A 25628-nucleotide genomic window follows, 5' to 3' on the forward strand; every position below is an offset into this window, starting at 1 on the left:
AAAAATAGCTAGTATTTTTCCTTCATTCTAGTCTTTACAGAAAACTTTAGCCAAAATTGCCATGATTTTGAAATGGAGCTTATCTCCATTTTTTTTCTGCAGTAGGACAGCCCTTCCAAAAAAGGATGTTTTGTGAAAAATGTTACAGTTACTAGATTTGTATAATTTTATCTTTTTTTTTTTTTTCAAATACAGATGTAAGGCACACAAAACCAGAGTTTTCCTTCTGTACATCAGAGGTAGCAATGAGGAACTGAAACACAGTGAATCAAGTCCTTAATAGCGAACTACAGCCAGGTTTAATCACTGCAGTATATCTTTTAACAATTAGTGGTGACTTCATATATTTATAATCCAAATTAAATATTCTCTTACCATATTTTTTAACTTCAAATTCAGCTGAAGCATTAGACATTTCATATTGATGAAACCAGGCTTTGATTTTCCAAGTTCCAGGCCTAAAGTTCAGATTCAGCATAAAACAGTTCATTAGGATTCCTCAGATATTTTATGATGCTAATATATTTAAATTATCACTAAATACTACTATTGTCCTTGCTTTGATATCATTCCAGACTAATTTATTAACGGATTTCTCTTTGCTGGGAGGAACCAGCAACATATTTCCAAATGTCCTGGGAAACTCTCAAAAAGACTTTATGAGGGACTGCAAGATACCATATTTGCAAACCACATTTAACATGCACTGCCTTTGAAAAGCCCTCAGAAATAAAGAACTCATATTTTCTGTGGCTTATCTTCACAGTGATGCCAAAAATCAATTTAGCATGCAAGAACACATTGAATATTAAGTAAAAGCTTCTCTGTTTGAAATCAGAAGTAATTTATTACACTTTGCAAACTGACCCCTTACAGAGGTGGTCTGAATGTAGTCATATGGTTGAGCAGAGATTAAGCAGTTTGCTAAATTGTTCCTTACGAGGATAAAGGTAGCTAACTGCAGCATATTAACATTAAATTCTGGACTCATCCCTCCAAGATGAGGTGCTTAAAGGGGAAAGATATTAACTGTAGGCTCAATCTCTGCTCCATGGTGAGAGAGAGATAACTGTAGAGTAGACTAGAAAGATAATTCAAGCAATTCAGCAGTTAAAAATCTCAAGTACTTAAGTACTTCCAGAGATAAAGGGGATGCATCTGGATGACTTGATCCTGCTAACAGGAGGTGGGGTTAGTGCTCCTCACTTTGGACATTATACCGTGAGGTCTTTCATCTGTGTAGGACCCCTCGAGCACCTCTACAGCCAATGGAGAGAAGCAGGCAGGGCTAAGGCATGGTACATCTCATCCTGACATAGGCAGCTAAAACAGGCCAGGTGAATTGCAGCCTAAAGATGTGACTTCATCTCCAATGTCAGAAAAAGGAGTATGGGGTGACCAGCTCAGGTGTAGATGGGGCAGGAGGCTCTAGAGATGGCTCCAGAGCAACCATGCTTGGTTCCCTACGGTCAATGCATGGTGCTTCCCAAGGGCAGTCAGAGCAAAACTGTCTGCTTTAGTGTACCTCCTGCCTCCCTGCTGTCCTAAAGAAATGGTAAAGCAGACAATACACAGCAAGAAAAAAAGAGAAGAGGGTAAAATAGGTGATCAGAGCAGAAAGAAGGGAAGGACAGGACTCTGTTTTTAGCTTGAAGATAGTTCTGCTGCAAGGCACAGGGCACAACAGTAACATACTCAGCAACGTCAGGTATTTCAAAGTTTTCACTGAACACTGTTTTTATTTTCCTGTCTGACTTTTTAACCACCATTCCTTTTGAATTCTGTTGAGAGAGAGAAAACAAACATAAAATTATATACCAGCTATCAAACATTTACATCCAAGAGCTCAAGTTCATATACTAGTCCTAAGGCAATAAAATGCTCTGCTTACTTTCCTACTTCAATATTCACGTTACATTTCCCTTCATGCTCCTGATATTGGCCAAAAATGACTAGACATATCTCACAATGTATAAATACTGATTTCTGCAGAGGAGTCATATCTATAGTTTTACCCTTCGATCACTTGTGGAAGTTTTTCATAGTTCCTGTGCTGAAGAAGCACTCATTAAAAGTGTTTTTCGTATACTTACTAGCACAGCAACTGTAACGGTGTCATCTGTTGGCCTCATAGCATTGTCCAGAATGAAGATCCTGTATTTTACTGTTAAACAGAAGAATAAATGTGATCATATTTTTTCTGACCTTTCTAGATAGTAATTATTGCAAGTCCTAAACTGAGTTACTGAATTTAGGATAAAACACTTTCTTTTAATGAACAGAAGTCTGAAAATTTTCAAAAATAATTTTTTCCATGGGCTTTGCATGTTACATGACCACACATACTTTTTTGAAGCAAATTCTGAAAAATACTCGGGGAGCTTCACATTTTTGTATTCCTTCTGTAGTCAAGGTCTGCAACCAAACTCAGGAACATTTTTGACTTCCCTCTGTTGCTACTTAATTAAATTGTTAAGTAACAGTTGGTGTTGCAAGCAGAAGCAATTGAGGTTTTTTTGTGGTTTCTCACAATTTTGTTTTCCAAAGGAAAGTCATTATCAAGCTTTTTGAGCAAAAAGGAGCAGAATTTGTTAGGTTCCTGTAGAAGAGAGAATGACTTTTTGACTCCAGTGGCATTTCCACATGGGTTGCTGCAATGTGCAGTGCAGACCCTGCAGAAGCCGAGTTCAAAATCTGCACTGGCAGGTAAGCACAGGGATAGGGGTTAAAGGAGAAGGATTTACATTAGGAAGGATCAAGTCATTATTTCTTTTTCTAATCGTGCCCTTGTAACATCATCTATATTCAACATCTGAAATGCAGCATTTGTATTTTAACCTTTGGAACTTGGTGTGTATATAGGCTTATCTGTCTGAATAAAAATGTAGCCTTTCTTGGAAGACAGGAGGATGCGAGTGTTCTGAGTGGTCTGCTGATGAAGCTCCCTGCTTTCGGTGACTAGCAGAACATACGGCTGATTACTCTTCTTGAACAGATCCTGTTGCAGGGTCCCTGGCTTGACCTGAGAGGACAAGAGGAAAAACCCCGTGGAGTCAGACATGAACCTGGTAACTTTGGAGCCACAGAGCTGAAGGCCAAAACCAACTGAAGTGCTTAAATAATTTTATTAGCACTCTTCAACAGAAGATTCTCAATTTTATCTTTCTTACTGGGTGAATGATTCTTTGTAAGTAGAAATAGTATCTAATCTCCCACTTTCCTCCATAGAAATACACATTATTCTATCCAATGGCAATAACTCAAGCCCAGTGACTTTTCTTCAGTCTAAATGCATGTTAAATTCCAGTTACCATGTCATTTGGTAGCTGTAGCAGCATCCCGTAACCCTTCATTTACCAAAATCTTGGCTATGAGCTTTACCTTACGCAGGTTAATATGATGTTTCTAAACATCCTACTCAAGAGGAACTGGATCTGAAAGCTCAGCTTTTTAGCTTTGGGAGTAATCAATCAGAGCTAAACTGAGTCTTGCTGTGTGCTCTTTTCCAACCAAATAGCCCAAACCAGCACTCCTGAACCAAATGCCGCCAAACTTCAAAGAATCATGTCAGAAACCAATGATGCAAAGCAGGATGGAAAGAAGAATTAATCAACTTACAGGTTTGCAGAAACATCACAGGCTTTGGTCTGAGAGGCTTCACATTTTTAAAGGTTTCTCCTATTTTGTAAAAATGGCCAGTATGCCAAAGGCATGAATGCAGTCTTAATTTAGGTGATGCAGAACAACAAGCAGTGATAAAGCAGTTAAATGTTTTTAATTTTAGTTTCATCACTGATCTACAGTGATGAAAAGATCTTTCATCACCATGTGACAAAATCTTGATCTTGCTTGTTGGGCATTAAAGAGCACCCAGAATCACCACTGAAATTATATTTGGGATTGTTTTATTAGCTGGTTGGGTGAATAGGGTGCTGCTGTCACTGGAACTGGTGTTTGGTCATCCGTCTCTAGGGATCAGTGTTGTCTCTGTTCCAACATATTCCTAGTACAGATTATATGGTTTTTATCACCCAGTTAAAACATTTACCTCACTGTGACGGTAGACTCACCATTATTTTTTTCATCTCTTGGTAGTTGTTATTTTGGTTAAGGTTAAAGATGATCCTCTCCGATAGGAGCTGATTTTTTTTCTCATCTTTGAAATATGCAGTAACTTGCACAGGGCTCTGCGCTCCATGGACTTGAACTGTTACTGTCTCATGTGTGCCCAAATGCACCACATTTGGGGCAGTAATAAGAAATCTAAAACAACATAGAAACAGATTGTCCAGTATGTAGGCTGATTTTTGCATAATACAAGAATGTCCAATACAAATTTTAAAGAAAACCAGGCTCTAACAGAATAGTTGAGCTTGGGACTTGTGGAGATCACCTAGTCCATCCCCCTTGTTAGTCAGAGTAGAGGTTAGAAGAAGACAGTTTCTCTCCAACTGATCCCCAAATTATCAACCATCACATTTAGGTCCTACAAAAGTTCGGTCCCCATAGGTAGGAGACAAAAAAACCCCTGCAATATGTCCCAGGGACTGCCAATGCCACTTATAGCCTGGTTAAACTCAGGGAAAGTTCTATAAACAGAATTTTCTGGAAACAAAACCAGGCCATGACTAAATATCTGAATAGATACTCATAAATACATACTTGATTCTACAAAGTCATGTATCTTCATGTACTAGCACCTACATTATGCCAGCTTGTGCTTTAATATGTCAGGACATAGCAATTTCTGATGTAACAGTATGTATGGGGTTTCAAGTTGCTGATCTTCATTCAGATGTCACTGTTTGTGTAATGCTGGTAATGAGAGACCACGACCCGGGAAGGGCTGAGTTGGAGGCTAAAGTGGTTGGGATTTAGTTTTTTCTCTTTATTACTTTCCGTTATTCTTAACTTTGCCCTGATGCTTCTTGATAATTAATGTAGATCATCATTCTTGCCCTCTTTTTTTAAGTATTCTTTACACACAAAAATCAGAGCACTATGTGAAGAGCTATGTTTTAATGATATAATGGCATATACCCAAAGAATAGTTCTGAGCTCAAGATAGCTGCTTTTGGAAAATTATTATTCTGCAGAAGACTTCTAAAATGAAAGGTAAATGATTTTACCATTATCAGAATGGTTTGGCTGAACTTTCTCTTTTTTTTACTTTTTAAAATGTTTTTTCTTAAATTTATAAAGTGAAAGGTGGGGTATAGAAATAAGGGAATAAAATTATATTTTTTTCAAATGAAACTCAATTTTACTTCCTTTTTTCTGATAATAATCATGATGCACTGTGAAAACAGAATAAAAATCATCTCTCTCCTTCCATATGATTAATGAAATGTATCATAGGTGGTCTGAGTCTTCACACAAACATAAGCATCTTGGGAAAGAAAAACAGAACAGCCTCCAATAAACATTAAAAAGTTTTATCATTTTTGTCTATACGTTTGTGAAAATACCTTTCTAATGTTTCTAGTTTACAATGAATGATGCAAACTTGTCTTTCAGTTCCATCTACCCTCATGCAATGCTTGATTTTGCAAGCATGCAAAAGGCGAGTGAACTTATACACAAGACCTGTCTTCACATATGGAAAAGAGAGAGTAATGCTTGCTTTCTGCCATAGCCTACAGAAATTTAGTTGGTTTTTTGTTTTGTTTTGTATAGTTAGTTGTTTAAAAGTTTACCTGTGCAATAACTCAGACAGACATGATCCCTTGGCTACACTGCCCACAATCTCAGCTAGCCGGACACAAGCCAGATCTGGTTTCAAAGCATCATGATGATATTTTCTTGACATAATGTTCAGTTTCATACACCTAATACATTGAGCACCTTGTGTTTCCCACATCCAATTACCTCAGAAAAAAACTCCCTCAGTCCCTGTTTCCACTGAGATTTTATCACAAGATGACAAAGCCTGTGCTTTACTGAAGAAGGTGTGCCTCAAGATGCACCATAGCTACCCCAACATCAAGTTTCTCTGGGGCTGTAGTTTTCATGCTGATGTGGACACTGGAAGTCAACACTAGACTTCCCAGCAGGAGTCTGCACCTGTCTAAAACCTCATAAGAAGAGAAATAAGTATTTGGGGCTGGAGATAAGCTCAAAGGTGGGCTGACATTGGAGGGGAGGAGGGCTTGACCAGACTGCCCAAATATCTCATCAAAGCTCTCTGGCTATGGGAAGTACCTGAATAAACTTGATCCTGGTGGGAACAAAGCAAGAGTCTCTTCTTCTGTACCTCTGCCCTACAGATAAAGGTCAATTTAAAGGACCTTTAATATGCTCCATAGGTTTTCTCAGAGACTTACGTCTATTTCCCAAACCCAGGAATTTGTCCAACTAGAAGAATCAGTATCAACATTTGTAAATCTCTACTAAAATAAAGGGTAAGTACAGAAAAATCCTGAAGCTCTCATGAATGTGAAACCTTTGCTTTCTGCAATGTATAAATCAGTTACAGAAAGAAGAGTTACTCTTTGCCAAGATTTTCCAATCCAATAAATATCATATACTAAAGATGACAAGCAGCAGCAACAGCATCAACATCATGCTTTAGCAGGACATTTTTAATTATTTGTTACTGAATGGAGATCTCTCCCCTTAAAAGGGCAGTTTTAAGCTTTTTACTTTTTACCTATTTAAGGTTACACAAATTTTCAGTGGTCCAAGAAACAGGCTTTGTTGATTCTCTATCAAGACCATTAGCATTTCCTACTTTCTCTTTCAAGGGATTTGTTAGGAGTGAAGAAGTAATAATAAAATGTACTTACGATGGTGCTTGCTGTGTATTGGACAACAGCGAACAAAAGCTCATAAAAAATACCAGCCTTTCCATTGGAAAACTCTACAACATCTGCAAAACAGAAACACCAGACAGCCACCGTCAATCTACCCTTGAGGTGCAGGTTATAAGAAATGGGCTGATGGCACATTGCAGCAAGGGACATTATCTGTCTTGGTTATTTATTAATAACTTGCAAAACCATGCAACCAATAATGATGGACATGCTAGTGATGCACAAATTAATAGCCTGGGGTGAGGTATTCTGGATTAAGCCACACTTTCACATCTGATTATTCATTCATTCTCTTCGCAGCTTCAGTATTTTCACATGATAGCAACTAAAAGTCATGGGCAGAGAGAAGTTTTCACAAATACTGCAAAGGCAATCCCCAAATCAAACAAGACACCATGGCTAAAAGGGTGGCTGTAAAGCACTTCTAAATGGGGACAAATGCAAGTGACAGGTCCCTTCTCTGTGCCATTACCTAACTCTAGGCATCTCAGCGATCCAGCAAAGGTGAGAGAAAGCTCCTTCTGGTTTAGATAGCACCAAAGGAACTGCCTGTACAACTCAGTCCCAATCTGTAGTGCTTGAAGGCATTCATCTGCCTTAATTTAAGTGGAAGTAATGGATGTCTCTGAGCTACTTAGCCCAATTTTCCTTTATGGTCAAGACAGAGGGCTTTTCCAGAGGGTAATTAGTCTCATCTTAGCCTATGCACATAAAATGACTCATCAGCTGAAGACATTCCAGACTGCAGGAAAGACACAAAGTGTCTTAAAAGGCAGGATACTCAAAAACAGGGGGAAAAAAATACATCTGAGGAATAACTGTGTGGGAACCAGTTTTCATCAAAGGCAAATGGAAGAGCAAACTGAAACTCTCATCATGTCTCATTTTTGCAAGCCTTTACTGGATTGTTGTCCTCCAAGCATAATTTTGTTGACTCATGAGAATGGAAAAATGCCCATCTGATTTACAGGCAGGTCAAATCCCAGAAATGATCACATGGCTGCCCAAAAGTTCTGGGGATTAACTGCCCTTTAACACACTGCAATTAAGTCTGTGTCTTTAATTATCAGCAATGGATGCCTTAAATCAGCACTCCATGATTTGTAAGGTGAATTCATGCTCACAGCAAAGGCTCACTGCACACAGCCATGTTGCACGGTGAGGGTGAAAGGACCTCCACCTCACTCCAGCCCTTGCCTAAGAGACATCCCTTGCCTCGCTCTTCAGACATAAGCAGCTCCAGCAAGAGCTGCTTCAAGACAAGGAGGTAAGGGGAGAGAAGAACGTGCAAGGTGTCGGCAAACCAGTTCGCTATTTTACACTGAGCGTGTCACACGTGTGGCAGCTCCCTCTGAGACAAAAACGTATGGCAAGTACTTTCTGCCCAGAAAGTACCGGCAGCAGTAACAACAAAAATCTTTCTGGGTTCAAACTCTCATCAGCAAAAGCTAGGTTTTTCCTGCTCTAAGCATAGGTTTTTTTCCAGGAGTCAGTCTGTTGCCTTCGCCCTTCCTCTTCTGGCTTCCAGTCGCGCTTCAGCTGTCAGTCAGGAGGGAGGAGGTGAGGAAAAGTACCTATTCAAAAAAGTACTCAGGGTCCAAACCCATGTTCTCTCAGAGATGTTTACAGGTGATCGGAAATAAGAACTGTTAAGACCAAAGTTATTTTCACTCTGCACTCCCTCCCCACCCGCTCATTCCCTCTGCAGTTATGGACTGACAAAACTGATTTATTTCCATGCCAAAATCACATCATTTTCCTCAGGGCTTCTGGCCTCCCAAGCCCAAGTTAGGTGGTGGTGAGGAGTAGAGATTTCCACCATGAAGCTGGTCTGTGCTGAGGACAAAGACAAAGGTTTTGTGGAAGAAGAAGTTCTCTTGGGAACGGGGCTCGTGTTCCCCGGGGAGCAGAAGAGGATTGTTAAACTTGCAGCTGGTAAAATAAGGACTTCTCACTCTTGCATGAACAAAGAGAAGATAATGGGACAATTAAGAGCAACAGCAGCTGTGGAGCACGCTAAGGCTCCTGCCATTTTCAGAAACAGTTCCACTGCTAGGTCTTACACGGCTGCCGCCCAAGGTCCGGGCTGACGCAATCACTGAGCAATCTCAGTCACTAAACCAGAACAAGAAATGAGTATGAATGGTGCTTTAATTTTTTCTCCAGACAAACAAAAAAATAAGAAGAAAAACATCCACAAGGTCAATGCCCTTTCCTTGAGAAATGCTTAGGAGTTCTCCCAGTTGAAAAGTCAACAATTTGCAGAAGACTGTGACACAACCAGCATGGATTTCCTATTCCTGAAGTCACAGGAAAGGCAACTTCGCACTGTGGGGATCACCCCATGATCTCACTGTTGTGCCAGTCTCTATCAGAGGGGAGGAGAGGGGCTTTCCGTTCTCCAGGCTGGCTTGTTTGTCAGGGGACCGAGGTCTGTTTGTACAGCTATACAAACAGCCGTGTATAAACTCACAGTGAGACATTTTCATGGATTGCTTTTTAAAGGCAACCTTGCAAAAAAACCATTTTTTTTACTTTCACTTCTTTTTTAATTGGATTCGCACGCTTTTGCTTGCTTATGAAGTATGAACATATATACATGTGTATATAACAGCTATACATAGCTATATGTTGCATAACTGTTTTATACTTGAATTTAAGGAGGTATTCTGACTCATAATAATAAAGGCATTTTTTCCTCCGAAATATAAATCAGTAACTCTAAATAAATAGGGATTTTCTCTCTCTCTCTCACAAACACAAAAGAGCAAAAGTACACATAACCATTTATATAACTAAACTTAAAATTTCTTATGCTTTATTTGTCTGTCTCTGGATTTGTATAAAATAATCATTGCACTGATTCTCTAGTATCATAGATTCTTCAGTTTGGCTGGGATTGTGATTTCTAGTATAATGGAAAATATTCCGGTCCAAAGCCACATTAAAATACAACATAATGAAATGAAATGAAATGAAATGAAATGAAATGAAATGAAATGAAATGAAATAAAATAAAATAAAATAAAATAAAATAAAATAAAATAAAATAAAATAAAATAATCTCGGTTGAGGGTCTCCAGCACATGCATGAAAGAGAAAACACAGAAAAGTCTCCCTAAGATAACTCATGTGCCTGTTCTTTTTCTAAAGGCAAAGTCCTCTCCTATTTACTCGTCAGGCACATTTCACCAGGTACGCTATTGATCCTTCAGCTGACCCACAGTCCAGTACGGCCCGTGGAAAGCACAGTCTGGGACTGACGTCTGTGCAAGAAGGAACTAGTGAACCCTGAACTCGGGAAGACAGACTTGCTTTATTTTGAATATATGCTGTCTCTCCTTTCAGTAGCTTCATTTGAACTTTGTAGGTTTTCACAGTGTTTTGAGCACCAGCAGCAGTTTTTTTGTTCTTTGGCTTGGAGTTCTTCCAAAAGGCTTTTTCCCCTTAATCTGCCTAAATACTAACTAGAGCAAACTCTTCTTTCGCTTTCCTCCTGCACTCTTTCACCTCTGCCTGGCAGAAGGGTACAAAGGACAGCCTCACAAAGCACATTTCACAAATAAGCACCGTGGTGATATCCTCTTTACTGAGTTACAGGGAATTGTGACAAACACAAAAGGCTATATTTCACTTCTGACATTTCAGAAAATTAGATTTTAAAATCCTTTTTAAACAGCAGACCATGAAGTGTAGGTCTAATTTGAGAAGTTCCTCTTAACAGTAGGATGAATTCTCTTTAGCATCAATGTAAATTGAAAACATAAATTGGAACTATACTTTTTTCTTTATCATAATCTATGTCATGAATTATAAAGTTAATCTAGGCTCTAGTTGCTTTTGTCATTAAAAATTGTCCTTTTTGTCTATATTTTCTTTAAATGTTCTGCATTTAATGCTCCTAAGTGTATCTGCTGGGGGAAAAAAAAAAAATCTATTTAAAAGAGGAAAACCAATATATCCATGGCCTTTTCTGCTCTCACTGAGGAGCCTGGATTTTCGGGGGATTAAGCAACCAGCCTTAGTTTTTCCTCATGGGTTCCTCTATTATTTTCCCCGATGGGTAGGCTCAATTCTGTGATTTTTCTTAACATAGTGTCAAAAAAAAAAAAAAGAACAAAAAAAGAATTTAGGATTTGTGAAAGATGTACAAACCCAGACCTGCTTCTGGGAGTTTAATATGTTGCAAAGGTGACCTATATAAGACATTATGGGGTTTTTTTAGGTCAAGCAATAATTTCATTATACAGCTGACATAATATTACCCCCTACTGTAATAAAGCATCCTGGGTTTTTTTGGCCAGATACCTTTTTCAGGATCTCAGAGCTTTTGACACCTCTAAGAAATGTAGTCAAATTAAATAAATATACCAACCAGAGCCTTGCTGAGAGAAAAAGCCATTGGACGTGTCACGGCCAGGAGGGGAGGAGATGTCTGAGCACGCAGGTGGCTCTCTCGCCCCAGGAGAAAGCACAGAACTGCTGGAAATGAGGAAGAAAACAACCTGGCCTAGATCACCCAGGGCATTTACAGTATTGCCATTGCACCCAAACATCCTGACACTCTGTCTAGAGTCTTAGCCTCAAATCCATCCTTTGTGGGTCTTTGATTTTTTTTTTTTTTCCCAATTTCATTATAAAAACCAAAGACGACCCAATTTTCCTCACTACCAACTGCAACAAATACAAATTACCTACAAAAATTAACATATTTCAACTATTTTGATCTTTCCCAACTTCACCCTTATTCTGGACTGTAATTAACATAGTTGTCTCTTTAGGGGATCCTTTTTTTTCTCCTTTTCATGGGAGCAAAAGATAAGAATAAGTTAAAAAAAGGAAAAAGCATCTTGAACATATCAGTGGCAAAAGCTAAAATACTAACTAGCCGAGAAGAATAAGAATACAGGTTACACATCCAGTTTTTGGATTTGGGAGCATATCATGAAATCAAGGAAAACCAGCCTTTTATATGGGCAGAATTTAGAGAAGTAATTTATAAATATTATTGATCCTCATTCCTTGCCTTTCCTGATTTACCATAAGAAGATAATCTAATGTTTCGGACAATTGCAAAATTATTATACTAAAAAATGTTTCACAAACAAACGGAGGAAAAAAAAAATCACATGCCATGTACAACCACAGCTAGCCGTGTGCTTATCTGCCACTGGCAGCTTTCTTTCCTTGTTCTGATCTGCAAATTAAACCTAAATCTTTCACTTCACTCAGCAAGGCAGACAAACACAAGACACAGGAACGCTTCTGCTCTCCCAAGCCTGGGAGGAAGCTCTGCTCCGACTTCCATCGCACTCAAGCAAGTTTAGGTCAGCTCCACTGATAGATCAGAAGCTGTCCTACTTTTTTTGATCCCTTGGTTTTAATGTTCAAGGATGATATTCAAAGAGAAATGGGAGGAGACAGGAAATGATTGTCAGGAGAGCTTTGGTTTTATTGTGAAGGAGAAGCTGCTCAGTTACGCCACGTTTCAGCGTCAGGAGCTGCAGCACCTCCCCAGGGGGTAGGCAAAGCATCTGCTGTCCTGTTATAAAGGAGTAAAATCTGGATGACTTTTGCAGCAGCTCAGTGGGACAGTTGTTCAGGTAATGTATGCTGATCTTTTGGCAGAAATTTAGCCATGGACCTCTGACCTTTTGCAGCCGTCAGCTATTTGGATGAACAGTGTGCCTCTTTGTGCTTTCAGGGATAGGTAGAGAAGTTGTGGATGCCCCCTCCCTGGAAGTGTTCTAGGCCAGGTTGGATGGGGCTTTGGGAAACCTGGTCTGGTGGAGGGTGTCCCTGCCCATGGCAGGGGGTTGGAACTAGATGATCTTTGAGGTCCCTTCCAACCAAACCATTCTATGATTCTATAAGACACCGTACCCAGCCTGGACATGGTGGTCGTAGCAGGAATCTTCCCTCTTATTAACCCAATTTTGCAGAAGACTGCCTACAGCAAAATAATATGAAAGAAGACAACTCAGCTGCCCTCTCAGTGGTTTAGGTGCAGAGGGGAATACCGATGCCTTCAGAAGGGGACTGGCTGGATGTCCCCAAAGCCCTGCTGACAGTACTTGGGTCAGACACACCCTGCGTAGATTATATAGTTTATACATTGTACCTACAGAAAAAATGTGGACACAAAGGATATTTTCATTTAGCCACTGCATCTTCATAGGGGCATGGATCTGCCCTTGCTAATGCATGAGCACATGTCCTGCTATGTATTTTTACGATGTGGGTCAGATTTCCAGGCCATTCATGCTCGATTTTGACTTGACTCCTGAATGAGGAAGATGAATTTTCAGTTACCTCAGGATGCAGTTTAAAAACACCTCTGCACTGTTCTGGTTCAGTCTGTGGTGCCAGCAGTGACCCTGCTGCCGTCTCTGACAGCAGCCCAGCCTGCAACCCTGTGTGAAAGCCAAGGCTGGGGCTGTACCTCGTTGGGCTGGTGCAGCAGAGAACCTCACCTGCCAGTGCCACCCACGTCGGGCATCTCTCTTAGCTTTCCTTCTTCTGCATGCACTGGAGGTGCCTGTTGCATTTGTCAATGGTTTGGTGGGGTAGAAGAAATAAATAGCAGGTTTGAAAGAGCCGGTGTGGATGGCACTCTAAGCCTCAGATAGAAGCCCAGGTCTGAGACCTAATTCCACGCCTGCTCATGCTGTTCCTGGGCTTGGACACTGCCTAGTCCTGCCCCCGGAGCCCACTGGCCTCTGCTGTCCAGGCGGTGAGGCAGGCTCTTCGCCAAGGTTATACACAGCACGGCGGTGCCACGGCTGGCCCCTACCAAGCACCTTGGTCTTGGGCTGTTTGCCCTGCCTTACAGGCTTTTCCTCATTCCTTGCTGCCACCAGCAGCAGTTTCTTCCGTAAATTTGGGGCTGGCTCCCATTTCACAGGCCTTTACATTGCTGCCTGAGCAGTGACAAATAAATGAATAAAGTCATGAGAGATCATTAAGAATTGCAATGTAATGGAATGGAATACCAAATTTCCAAACCTCCCCTTTCTTTGGTGACTTCATTAAAGCTTGCTGGCCTTGGTAAGTGCACTGCAGGTGTACATTTAGGCAGCAAGCCCCGCTTCAGTGTCTGTGGAGAAGAGTATTAACAGCATTTACTTACACATTATCCTATAAATATCTGCCATAGGTTTGCTGCATGCATTTTCCACTGAGATACCAAAAAGTGTTGACTCACTGTGGCAACATCAGTGCCTCTGACCTGGGTCACATGTGAGATGTTAATATAGTCCAAGACACAGAGTCTTGCAGCTAGAATCTGCTAAATCTCCAGCTTCTATATACTGCTGTTGCTGTAGCTTGAGGCAGCATCCAGGAAGCTTTGGAACAAAACAGTTTGAAAAAAAATTAAAAATTTCCCTCTGTCCTATGGTTAGAAAAGGTGTATTACACATCTGTGATTATTCAGAAATAGCAGCCTGTATGGAAAGGAACTCAAAGTACTCTGCAGAATATTCCCATCTTGGTAACAGAGGGCTGCATGTGCATCGAAGATCCCTTTGAAAATATTATCCGTGACAGCATTCTGCATCTTCAGTGACGGCTTTCACATCTGTAATTTCTACCTTTTTGCTGCCAGCGTCTTGCGGTGGCTGTAAAGCACCTCTTGGCCTAGCGATGGGACAGTCAGGGGTGTTGAAGGGAAGCGTGCAGGCCTCCGGCAGCGGCGTTCGGACGGAGTCCTGGTGCCATCCAGCGGCCAGCTGTGCTCTCCACCACGGAAGCACGCTTTCACGAAGAGCTGTGAAATTGTCAGTCCTGCTTTCTGTGACACCCCCCCTCCCTCCCCTGCCCTTCTACTTCCCACGGCAGGTACCAGGAGTAATGGGGAGTCAGCTCTGGGTTCACACGCACACGGGTGGTTCTCCGGGGCGCAGGCTGCTCGTACGTGAGCTGCGTGTCTGAGCTCCGTCACTGTCAACACAGCTAGTGGGGTTATCGTGGTGGAGGGACCTACCCTGGTCTGCTCTAAGGAGTCCTTAAAAACTTGCATATACAAAAGAAGATAAGAAAAGAAAGATACCCCCCCCACACCCCCCCCGCAAGATGTCCCAGGTGACCCACTGGGAGTTCAGAACCAAACACACATTTTCTTCTGAGATACCTCTGGTGGGATTTGCTTTGGGATACCGAGAGCTGCACACCTCTTGACATCACAGCCTTTTCTCAACCGTCTCCAAAACCAACCTGCCTGGATACAAGTCCAGGTTTCTATCCAGCTTTTTAACCTATTGCCCAAGTCTATCAATTTGAAAGAAAATGCAACAGCAAAAGCAGTGCCATTCAAGCCATATTTTAAGGGTGAGTTTTTATAAAGTCAGTGTGTCCTCAGTTGGTGGAAAATTTCTGAGCTAGTCAGAAACACGTTGCTCTACCCAGCTACACCAGCCTCATGGCATTAGATCCTGGAGGGCAAGATGAACTGTTTTGTGCTGACCACCACTTTATTGCCAAGAACAAGGCTTAGCTCATTTGTGTCCTTTCTGAAGTGATTATTGCAGCCAGAAGCCTGACCCCACTCCACGCCTTATGAACTTTCTGATTTACTGCAACATACTCTTCTCGTCCCACTCCCTGCAAGTCAAGGGCTTATCAGGGAAAACAGATGCCTTGAAAACGTGGGGCCCCTATTCTCTGTTCCAGTGAAATTCCACTTGTGACTTGAAGGGAGGAGAAAAGATTACTTTAAATCATCTTTAAGCTCCCCATATTTCACAGTAGACAGAGGGCTAGCTTCACTTCTCATAGGAGTTAAAGTGCCTTAAGGTATTGTGATATAAGGCCAGCTATTTAGGAATGCTAACACCTTTCTGGCACACAGGAACAGGCAGAGAGGGTCTTTGGCTCCTTTGTCATAACACGTATCTCTGAGATTAAAAGAACACAGAGAAAAAAATACACCTTCTAAGGATATTTCTTTTACTCTTATTACTTATTCCTCTTTACAGTCTTCAGATAACCCTTCTGCCATGGGGGTTATAGTAGAAATAAAGGCTGGCTTAATTGTATTTACAGTGCTCTTAAGGAATAAATAACCCTATCTGCAACTCAGATGTCTGAAGTGCTCTGTCTAAGGAGTCAGACAGGCAGGATCCCCTACACAGAGCAATCCAAGACCATATAAAAGCAAGATATTGCGTATAAGGTACAGAAGAATGCAGCTATGAACTTAGGAATAACACTCCTCATGCAAATGCAGATAAAGAAAAAGACATTTCTGCAGGACTTTTCTGCAGCCCTGAGATGTGATACCCGGACCACCTCCCTATCTCCCTGCAAAGGCAACCCACGAGCATAATTTCTGTGGCTACGTCCAGCCCCTTACCCTCGCTCATATGTACGACACTTCATCGCTACCACCTAACACAGAAGTATCTCCTGCCTACGTGGTCTTCCACTGCAGAGTCCTCAGTGGAAAGAAGCTAAGACCCCTGAACACAGCCCTAGCTTCTCAGAAAGGCGCACACTACTCATTAGTGGCCGGAGAAAAGAAAATAAAGCATTTCTCGTACCTCGGAGTTCTGAGCGCCATCCAGTCTTTACCAAAGCCCAAGCTTATCTGTAGTTATAGTGATTCCTTAAATAGCAAGAGGAAATATAGGTAGGAAAAGCTATGCAGAGGAATCTGCTCATACTCTTAATGTTGTGCTTTATTTGGGATAACAGAAGACTAAGCTATGAGCTTCTGGAGGGGTAATGGTGTAAGAAATGCCCCTTGTGGGGTTTTTTTTTTGGAAAAGGAATCATCAGCAATACAAAAACTCAGGTTAAAAGTCATGAAACACAAAAGCAGAACTTTGGGGCTGGAGCTGTGTTTCAGTCTCCCCATCCCACTGCATTGTGCAGTAGCGTGCGAGCGGGGATGCCCAGGCTGCCCTGGCAGAAGCTCTGCGACATACCTGCATCAGTGGAAGGAGAGGAGGGAGAATTTCCCAGAGCAGCTCTGAAGGGAAGCGTTTACGTGTGGGTGTACGTGTGGAGGTGAAGGAGCCGAGGATAAGAAGGTAAAAAAGCAGATACAGATCTTTGTCCTGTGCAGTTATTAAAGAGAGCCTGGATGAAGTATCACCTTCCTCCTCCCCCTTTACTTTCCAGCGACAGTTGGTGGAGTTGGCCTAATTTCTGGTTTCCTTGGAAACCCTTCAGTGAGCATGTTTATTGTCATAGCTGCAGTCCCCATAGTGTAACTAAAGAAAAGCCTGTGAATAAAGAGATTTCGGTAGGTCAGAGGGATTTAAGAGATGCGTGCGTATCCAGGTTTACACGCACGTGCGTGTGCTTGCATCTAGCCGTGCGTAGACGTGCGCTCATCTTAGGGAGATTGCCAGAGGTTAGATGTTTTCTTGGGACTGTGCAATGGCTGGAAAGAACAGCAGGTGGCATGTTTTCAACATTTACATGCAGCAAAAGAGTACAGTAAAGGAAATACAGGCAGGAACTACAGTAAAGGGAAAACAGGAAGGAAATAAAGGGATACAGGAACAGACAGCTGAGCCCAGACCATATCCAATTTGATATATCTCTGCTGTTAATGATCGTTTTAACACTGAAGGCTATTTATTTTCCCCATTTTTGTAATGTAATTCCCTGTTGCCATAAGGGCTGATTTTACTAGACTCTGAAAAATGCCTGGTCAGTTGTGATTCATTTAATTTTCAGTAGTTTAACATTTTCTGAAAATTGTAAAATGCAGATGTGTATTTTTTCTGTTTTTTATTTTTTTTAAATATAAAATTCTCACAGTATGACCAGTTTATAAAGATCTATATTAGGAGGATAACCATGGCCCTGACAGGTTCCCTTTAAAGTGCAGGTATGTGAGAGATGGCTGCAGGCAAAAAGGAGAATGAATTTACATTTGCCAGAAAATTGTGAAGCAAAGAAACCAAATAAATAAATTAGAGAAGATGACAGAACTGTTGGTTCTCAAGTCATTAAATTAAGATCTTTCTGAATAGTCAGCCTGGGTTTGTGAAACTGTTGCCACAGACAAGTGACTTTTAATCCGCAGGCACCCTCTTGGCACACCTACTTTTCTTTAGAGCACACATTTACCTCTTTTTTCCAACCCACCGATCTATTTTAAGCACCAGGTTCACCTCACACTATGTGACAGCGGCACAAAAATGACCCGTTTGCAGCCAGTGTTGGTCACTCACCAGGTAAGATGCTCCTTGCGTCTTGAGCTCTCCTTTTTTACTTTATTCTACAACCAATCGCCATGGCTCGTTTACTGAGAAGCAGACTGAAAGCTGGGTTTGAGTGCTCCAGAGGGACGGTGAGGGCTGGTCTGAGCTGGACCAAAGCGACCTCTCCCACCCCGGTCAGGGGTGCCGGGAACCACTGAGGAGTTAAAGTCCACGTCCACGGGTGCTCACGTGGGAATAAAGTGGCACCTTTGTTGCCCCTTTGAGAAATCTTGGACTGTGTCCGACAGCAGCCAGCTCTTTGTTTAGCAGCCAAATTCCTTCATCCCCTGGGCAGCTGATTAGCTTTAACTTCATAGCTTCACCAAATGGAAAAGACTCTTAAAACGCCTGGGGACCAGGGAGAAAGGCTCACGTGGCCCAGATGCTGGCAGCAGCCCCTGTCGCTGGCCCTTGGAGGCATGTGTTCACTGACTGAGCCTGCTGCCTTCCCCCTGTTTGGGGACAATTCCAGGCCACTCTGCTAATGAGCGGCCAGAACCAGCTCACGGCAGTCGCGGAAGGGGAACCGAGAGACCAGCAGCCCAGGAGAGGGGTGCAAGGAGAAGCTGCTGCCATGGCTATCGCTTTCCAGCCCCCAGGCTGCAGGCACTCGGGAGGTGGGAAATCCTGCTACTGCAGCATTTTGACGTAAAATAAATAGCAGAGACACTGAAACACGGACTTTTGGAGAAATTCTGTCATTTAACTCCTCTTTTTCTCAATGCATTTACTTGCTGCTCTCCAAACACAAGGTATTTTGGAGGAATGGTTGTGCTGCTCCCTGGCATCCTGCAGCACATCAGGGCTGAAAGCTCAAGGTGGAAGTAGAGATTGCAGCTGCTGGTCCCAGGAGCTGGGACCACTGAAGTCACCATCTGGGACATGGTCCTGAATTCCACCAGTTTGCTTATTTTGGACTCCAGCAGAGTGTATCAAATCAGTCTGCCTGACCCTGAGCACTGGGAGGTGCATTCCCAGGTTTTGGCTGTGAGTCTGGCTGCTGTGATTCCTTCCACACAAATACACCTTCAATTTTGCTTCCCAGCTTGTAACGCTTCATCCTTGTGATCTTATCTGAGGAATTACATATAAATAAAAAATTGTGTTATATAATAAAAAAAAAATGCAAACACACACATGAAATATGTACTATTTACATATATCAATATCTTTTACATACTATATAAAATGCCCAAACAATATACATACCTATATGTAAAGTTTAAAATATATATTACATAATAAAATCTATGTAAAATTTCTATAATAATTAAAATGTGTTCTCTGTGTGTGTGTGCACATGCACTTGTCATGCTTTGAAACCAATCATTTTATGGAGAATAAAACTTCTCAGCTAATTCATGAGGAGACTGGGACAACACGTATTACCACAGCTGACAGTTCCAGATGGGAACTATAGGCAATGCCTAAATGCTGCAAGAATTTGTTTGCATTGTTGGCATCACCCTTACCATTCATAATGATGTTATGGATGTCAAATGCAAAGTTCCTGAGGAAACTGAAGTTTTTTGGGGGAGAAATATCCCTCTGGCACCTTCATTGTGAGAGCCAAATTGGAAAGGAAAATCCAAGTAGCAGTGCACCAAGCCAAAAGAGCTCAGACAGAAGCTGTTGTTGCTGGTCCTGTTCTCTAAGCACGGTGTTACAGGGTAGGAAAATCACCACAACTGGGGAAATGGTAATAAACGGGTGCAGCAACTGCTGCAGGAGGTGTGCACACAAACCTTTTCAGGATAACGTGCAATAAAAGACTTCAAATTTCCTGGGCAAGCTGCCTAACTACACAACTAGTTCAGAAAAATCCTGCCAGCAAGAGAAAACAGCTATTGAATTGCCCACATTTAGCCCCGCTACATAAAAGCAAGAAGGGAATTCTGCCTCTGAAACTCCTCTTTTTGAGAAGCCACTCTGGTTAAGAACATTTGAGTTAGCGAAGAGACAGTTGCAGCCATACACCACTCCAGGTACTTCCTGAGGCGGATTCGGGTCCCAGCGCGGAGCCTGCTGTGTTGGCAATCAGTGCCAACGAACCAAGCTTTTCCCATAACCAAAAGCAGCATAACCTTAATCAGCAGTGAGAATTTCACTCCTCTGTTGCACTTCTGTGCAGCAACTTTTAGGTGTCTGTGCCCACCACAGAACAGTCCATAAATGGCTTTTTTTTTGGACCTTGTTACTAAAGGCCACCTAAGTTAGGATCTAAGTGGCGTTGAGGTGATGTGAACTTGGTCTGTGGAGAATTTTGCCTCTGAAGTCTTGGAAGACATGACATAAATGAGCACATCCCCTGGGCAGCATGGCGAGTTAGTGGTTGACATTCCATCGTGAGATGGAAGAAGTTTCCCAGGGTGCAGAGGAGCCCTGAGAGTGCCTGTGCTGTACTGCACACTCTGATGCATTAGGTTGCCATAAGATACTGAGGGCATCATTTGGCAGCTCTGATAAGTGCTGAGCACATGAAACTTTCTGTGTGTGTGGTGCTTGGGCAGCCACTGATGCCCAGAAAGCCACTGCAAATCTTTCTCTCTAGCTGATGCTCTTTGAGCATCTAGCCAGTTGTGTTGGGTTTGCGTGGCAAGGTTTTGGTAGCGGGGGGGGCTACAGGGGTGGCTTCTGCGAGAAGCTGCTAGAAGCTCCCCCTGTGTCTGACAGAGCCAATGCCAGCCGGCTCTAAGACGGGCCCGCCGCTGGCCAAGGCCAAGCCAATCAGCGCCTCTGTGATAACATATTTAAGAAGAAGAAAAACACTTAGAGAGAGAGCTTTTGCAGCCGGAGAGAGGAGTGAGAAGATGTAAGAAACTCTGCAGACACCCAGGTCAGTGCAGAAGGAGGGGGAGGAGGAGCTCCAGGCGCCGGAGCAGAGATCCCCCTGCAGCCCGTGGTGAAGGCCATGGTGAGGCAGGCTGTCCCCCTGCAGCCCATGGAGGAAGGATGAGGGGGTGTAGAGATTCCACCTGCAGCCCGTGGAGGACCCCACGCCAGAGCAGGTGGAGGCACCTGAAGGAGGCTGTGGCCCGTGGGAAGCCCACGCTGGAGCAAGCTCCTGGCCGGACCGGTGGACCCGTGAAGAGGGGAGCCCACGCCAGGGCAGGTTTGCTGGCAGGACTTGTGACCCCGTGGGGGACCCCACGCTGGAGCAGTTTGCTCCTGAAGGTCTGCACCCCGTGAGAGGGACTCCATGCTGGAGCAGGGGAACGATGAGAGGAGTCCTCCCCCTGAGGATGAAGAAGCGGCAGAAACACCGTGTGATGAACTGACCGTAACCCCCACTCCCCGTCCCCCTGTGCCGCTGAGGGGGGGAAGGTTGAAGCCGGGAGTGAAGTTGAGCCTGGGAAGATGGGAGGGGTGGGGGGAAGTGTTTTAAGAGTTGATTTTATTTTCTCATTCCTCTACTCTGTTTTGCCTAGTAATAAATTAGATGAATTCCCTCTCTAAGTTCGGTCTGTTTTGCTCGTGACGATAATTAGTGAGTGATCTCTCCCTGTCCTTATCTCGACCTACAAGCATTTCGTTATGCCTTTTCTCCCCTGTTTGGTGAATGAGGGGAGTGAGAGAGCGGCTCTGGTGGGCACCTGGCCTCCAGCCAGGGTCAATCCACCACAGTCTTTTTTGGCGCCCAACGTGGGGCACGACAAAGGCATTTTAGTATTAAGGGTGCTACAGCTATAGTAGTTATTAAGTTGCAAGCTCCTGTGCAGGTCATGGGGTTTGTTAGCTGTGCTGCTTATCTCTATTTTGCTAAACTTAGGAACATGCTGATACAAACAATGGCTGCTCTGTGCTTTGGCCTAGTGTTGATGATCTTACTGTGCTGGGGGAGCTATTTTGTGGGGAGGATGAAGGAACTTGGGAGCATGCTAGTACAAACAATGGTTATGTGCATGGCCCTGGCATCGATGTTATTGCTATGCTGGGGGAGCTATCTTGTGGAGATGATGGGGGAATACATCTCTCTCTCTCTCCCTGGGTTTGACGTGGATGGTTTCATTACGCAGGCTCCCAAGGTCCTTGTTCACCCTTATGTAAGCTCATTAATATTACTAATTAATACTGCTGGCATATTACGGGTGTTGTGGAGTTTGGTTTCGTCCTGGTTTAAGGGGAGACAACTTTTGAGTGAAGCAATAGTGAAACGTGCCCTGAGGCAGCCGGTCCCTGGGTGGCAGGGTGTATGGAAGGATTTGGGCAGGTTCCTAGGGCGATTATCACCTCCTATAGCCTGGGACTTCACACCTGAACAGGCAAGCAATCCCAGCAAACTGACATGCCACCTGATAGAAGGGTGCCTTGCCTACCCCAACGAAAACCAACAGCTTTTAGCGCTGTACTGGGGCCTGGCCTGTGCCTATCGAGCCACAGTGCAGTACTCCCAGAGGACTGTGGTTGAGGAAGGCACCCAAACTGCAGCTGAGGACACCGTGGCTGAGATAGGGACACAAACAATGACAACTACAGTAATTGCCCCAGTAGTAAAAAAGAAACAGTGGACCAGGAGGTCAACAGGTCCATATCATCGACTAGTAAGGGAAGAGGAAGAAGAGGAGGAGAGGTTTGAGCAGGAAGCTGGTCCTTCAGCAAAGAAGTGGGAGGAAGGAGTGAGAGAAATCAGACAAGAAGCAGAAATTACCCGGTCTCTGACCTCATCTGAACTTCGAGAGATGCGGAAAGATTACAGCCGCCAGCCTGGTGAGCGGATTGCTGCCTGGCTGCTTCGATGCTGGGATAATGGGGCCGACAGTCAGCAACTGGAAGGCAGGGAAGCCCAACAGCTGGGATCCCTCGCTAGAAACCGAGGAATTGAGAGGGGAATTGGAAAAGAGACAGCAATTTGCAGTCTCTGGAGACGGCTGCTTTCAAGTGTGAGGACAAGATACCCGTTCAAGGAAGATCTTGTCAACTTCCCAGGAAAGTGGACCACCGCAGATGAAGGCATCCAGTACCTGAGAGAACTAGCAGTGTTGGAAGTCATCTATAGTGATCTAGATGATGAGGAGGTCTCCAAAGATCCAGAGGATGTCCTGTGCACACGGGCCATGTGGAGGAAGGTGATTCAAAGTGCCCCAGCATCGTATTCTAACAGCTTGGCAGCAATGTATTTCCCAGATAGGGACACACCAACTGTGGAGAAGGTGTCTTCTTGGCTTCAGAACTTTGAAGAAAACCTCTGTACCTCCTCCCCCTCCATCTGGCCTCCAGCCAGGGTCAACCCACCACACCGGTGCTCTTCGAGCACTGGAACAGGCTGCCCAGAGAGGCTGAGGAGTCTCCTTCTCTGGAAGAACCCGCCTGGACACGATCCTGTGCAACCTGCTCTGGGTGATCCTGCTTTAGCAGAGGGCTTGGACTAGATGATCTCCAGAGGTCCCTTCCAAGCCCTACCAATCTGTGGTTCTGTGATTCTGTGAGGGTGGATACAAATCTTGCCCTTCCTCCTACTGTGAGAGCCCATTTCTGTTGATCAGGGCAAGTGTTACCTAAGCCAAGTTTGCAGAGACTGTTTCAGGATCCTGGCAAGGGTAGACCGGGAATCCTGTCTCCAGGAGGCTGTACGCCTGTGGCACTGTTGTGTGGTGCTGCTATGTGATATAGGAGGACACCTCCCATGAAACCAACCTCCTGACATACCACCAGAGGCTTGTGGTGACCTGAACAATTAGCTGGACCCTACTCCAGCCTCTGATTCATGGACTTGACAATACTGGGGACCAGTCCCTGTGGGGCACAGTGCACTTTGTTGTATTCAAATCCAAGTCTCTTGCCAAGAAATCAAAGAAAAGCCCAGCCACAACCCCATGAGCTACTTTTAAATAATTTGGTGTTTATGTTTCTTTCTTGCCAGGATCATTCTGGTGCCATTAGAAACACAAGAAAAAAAAATACATCAATGAAAGAGACACTTGATAGTCCAAGAAATACTTTTAACCTTCTGTTACAAATAGCAGAGAATAAATGGAGCATGTTTATAAGGTAAACAAAACCATCAGCAGTATCTTTTACCTCTGCCCTCACCTTCCTCTCCCCAGATGCTTTACCTCATTCTGTCCAGATCATATGCCTTCACAGGATATGCGCCAGGAAAAGGCTATTGACTCATGCTACCATTTCGAGCAATCCTCAGCAGGAGGTCTAGGCAGATGTGAGGGGCAGGTAAGCCAGCTGTTAGAGACCTAGGGCGCTGACAAATGGAAACTTTCATTCCCTCTTACCCCAAGGAAAAAAAACAAAGCAACAAAACCATATTATGTATTTTGTACTTCATATCATAAATTCCAAGCCTGGGACTGGCAGCTCTTTGTATGACTGTTAGGGCATGAGAGCGGCTTTTCTGGGTTGGGCGACCTGCCTCTGACAGTGCCCGGTAGTGGAGTTGTAGGGAAAAGGACAGAGAAGATGAACAGCTTGATCCTTCTGAATCCTCACAGCTTTTTCCAGTCCAGGTTTTCTGAACTAGGTGTTGAAACAAATAGCTGATTTTAATGGACTTTTCTTCCATGAATTTCACTCCTTTTTAGTTTGGCATGCGAGTAACGAGTCTTGTAATTTTAATTTTGTGTCAGATGATTAGGTATTGCCTACATTGTTCCATCCTTGTAGCCAGCAAATTTTGTTGGGTGGAACCTCCTAAAATATTACAATAAATAGTGAATCATTGTTCCCTACTCACCATGACTATAACATTCAGGATTTAATGCACCTCTACAATACGCTCCATTGGGTATTACTTTCTGAGGAAGCGAATCTTATCTATTTAATCTCTCCTTATGGGGAAGACATTCTTTTCATCATTCTTTTTGTAATTTGCTGCCTCATTTAGTTCCATTATGTGCTTTTTTAAGAAGGGAATGCAAAAGGGAGAAAAGCAGAAATGAACATATTATTAAAGAGGTGGATAAATCATGCACTTATCCAGAATGCCTCCTCTTGTCTTCCATGGTAACTGACTTAGAGCTTTTGCTACAGAAATGGTGAAAAAGATACTACAGGTGGCAATTGTTACACCTGATCTTCCAGTTGCACTAGTTTAACTGCAGCACTTTAACTTGTGCAGCTGCAGATTCAGGCTTTACATGTAGACTTACACGCAGGAAAACACGTATCATGAAAATGCAAGTAAGAGGCGATAGCAGGAATCCAGTGCATGCTTGAGCATTGGCCATGAAATGAAACAAGCTGCATCTTTAAGAATCTTCCAGCTGTTCCCTTCATTTTTACTGGAAGTCAGTGCTTACTTACCAAAGCAACAGTAGTGCAAGGTAAATTCTGAATGGATCATCTCTTGAGATAAATAATAAGAAAACCAAAACTCAAAAAGCCAATCACTCGAGAGTAGCTTACTGAGCAGCTTTCAAAGCCAAAGCATTCAGTGGTAGGAGCAGAATTCTTTTGGGGTAGAAGCTGAGTCATTCTTTCAAAAGACAGTGAGGATGCATTAAAACCCCGACTCCTATAAATGCTGAAATGTAACCATGCTGGGGCTGTGAAGAGAAAGTCATCCTGGACCTGCTGGAACACACCTGGACACCTTAGTAGTATCAGAATTCCCCAACTGCCGAAACAAACATGGACATGATTTGATAGC

At 43.2% G+C, this 25628-nt stretch overlaps 1 protein-coding gene across 3 annotated transcripts in view; it reads right to left on the reverse strand.

The window, feature by feature from the left end:
• The window catches only part of LOC129201904 (complement C4-like), a 60810-nt gene extending 42596 nt beyond the window's left edge, over positions 1 to 18214 (reverse strand). For 2 of the 3 annotated variants that reach the window (XR_008575530.1, XR_008575531.1), the window contains exons 1-6: positions 6786 to 6936; positions 4071 to 4263; positions 2839 to 3022; positions 2094 to 2164; positions 1696 to 1781; positions 376 to 458 (exon numbers count right to left, since the gene is read on the reverse strand). Coding sequence is in view for 1 of the 3 variants with exons in the window: in XM_054813841.1 (XP_054669816.1) it covers positions 376 to 458; positions 1696 to 1781; positions 2094 to 2164; positions 2839 to 3022; positions 4071 to 4263; positions 6786 to 6850 (682 nt within the window). In the remaining 2 variants the exon portion in view is untranslated. Of the gene's footprint in view, positions 1 to 375; positions 459 to 1695; positions 1782 to 2093; positions 2165 to 2838; positions 3023 to 4070; positions 4264 to 6785; positions 6937 to 17998 lie in introns of those variants that run through there. The other variant, XM_054813841.1, reaches the window with a different exon arrangement.
• Positions 18215 to 25628: the final 7414 nt, after the last annotated feature.

This window comes from Grus americana, chromosome 1 (assembly GCF_028858705.1).
Source record: "Grus americana isolate bGruAme1 chromosome 1, bGruAme1.mat, whole genome shotgun sequence".
NCBI lineage: Eukaryota > Metazoa > Chordata > Aves > Gruiformes > Gruidae > Grus > Grus americana.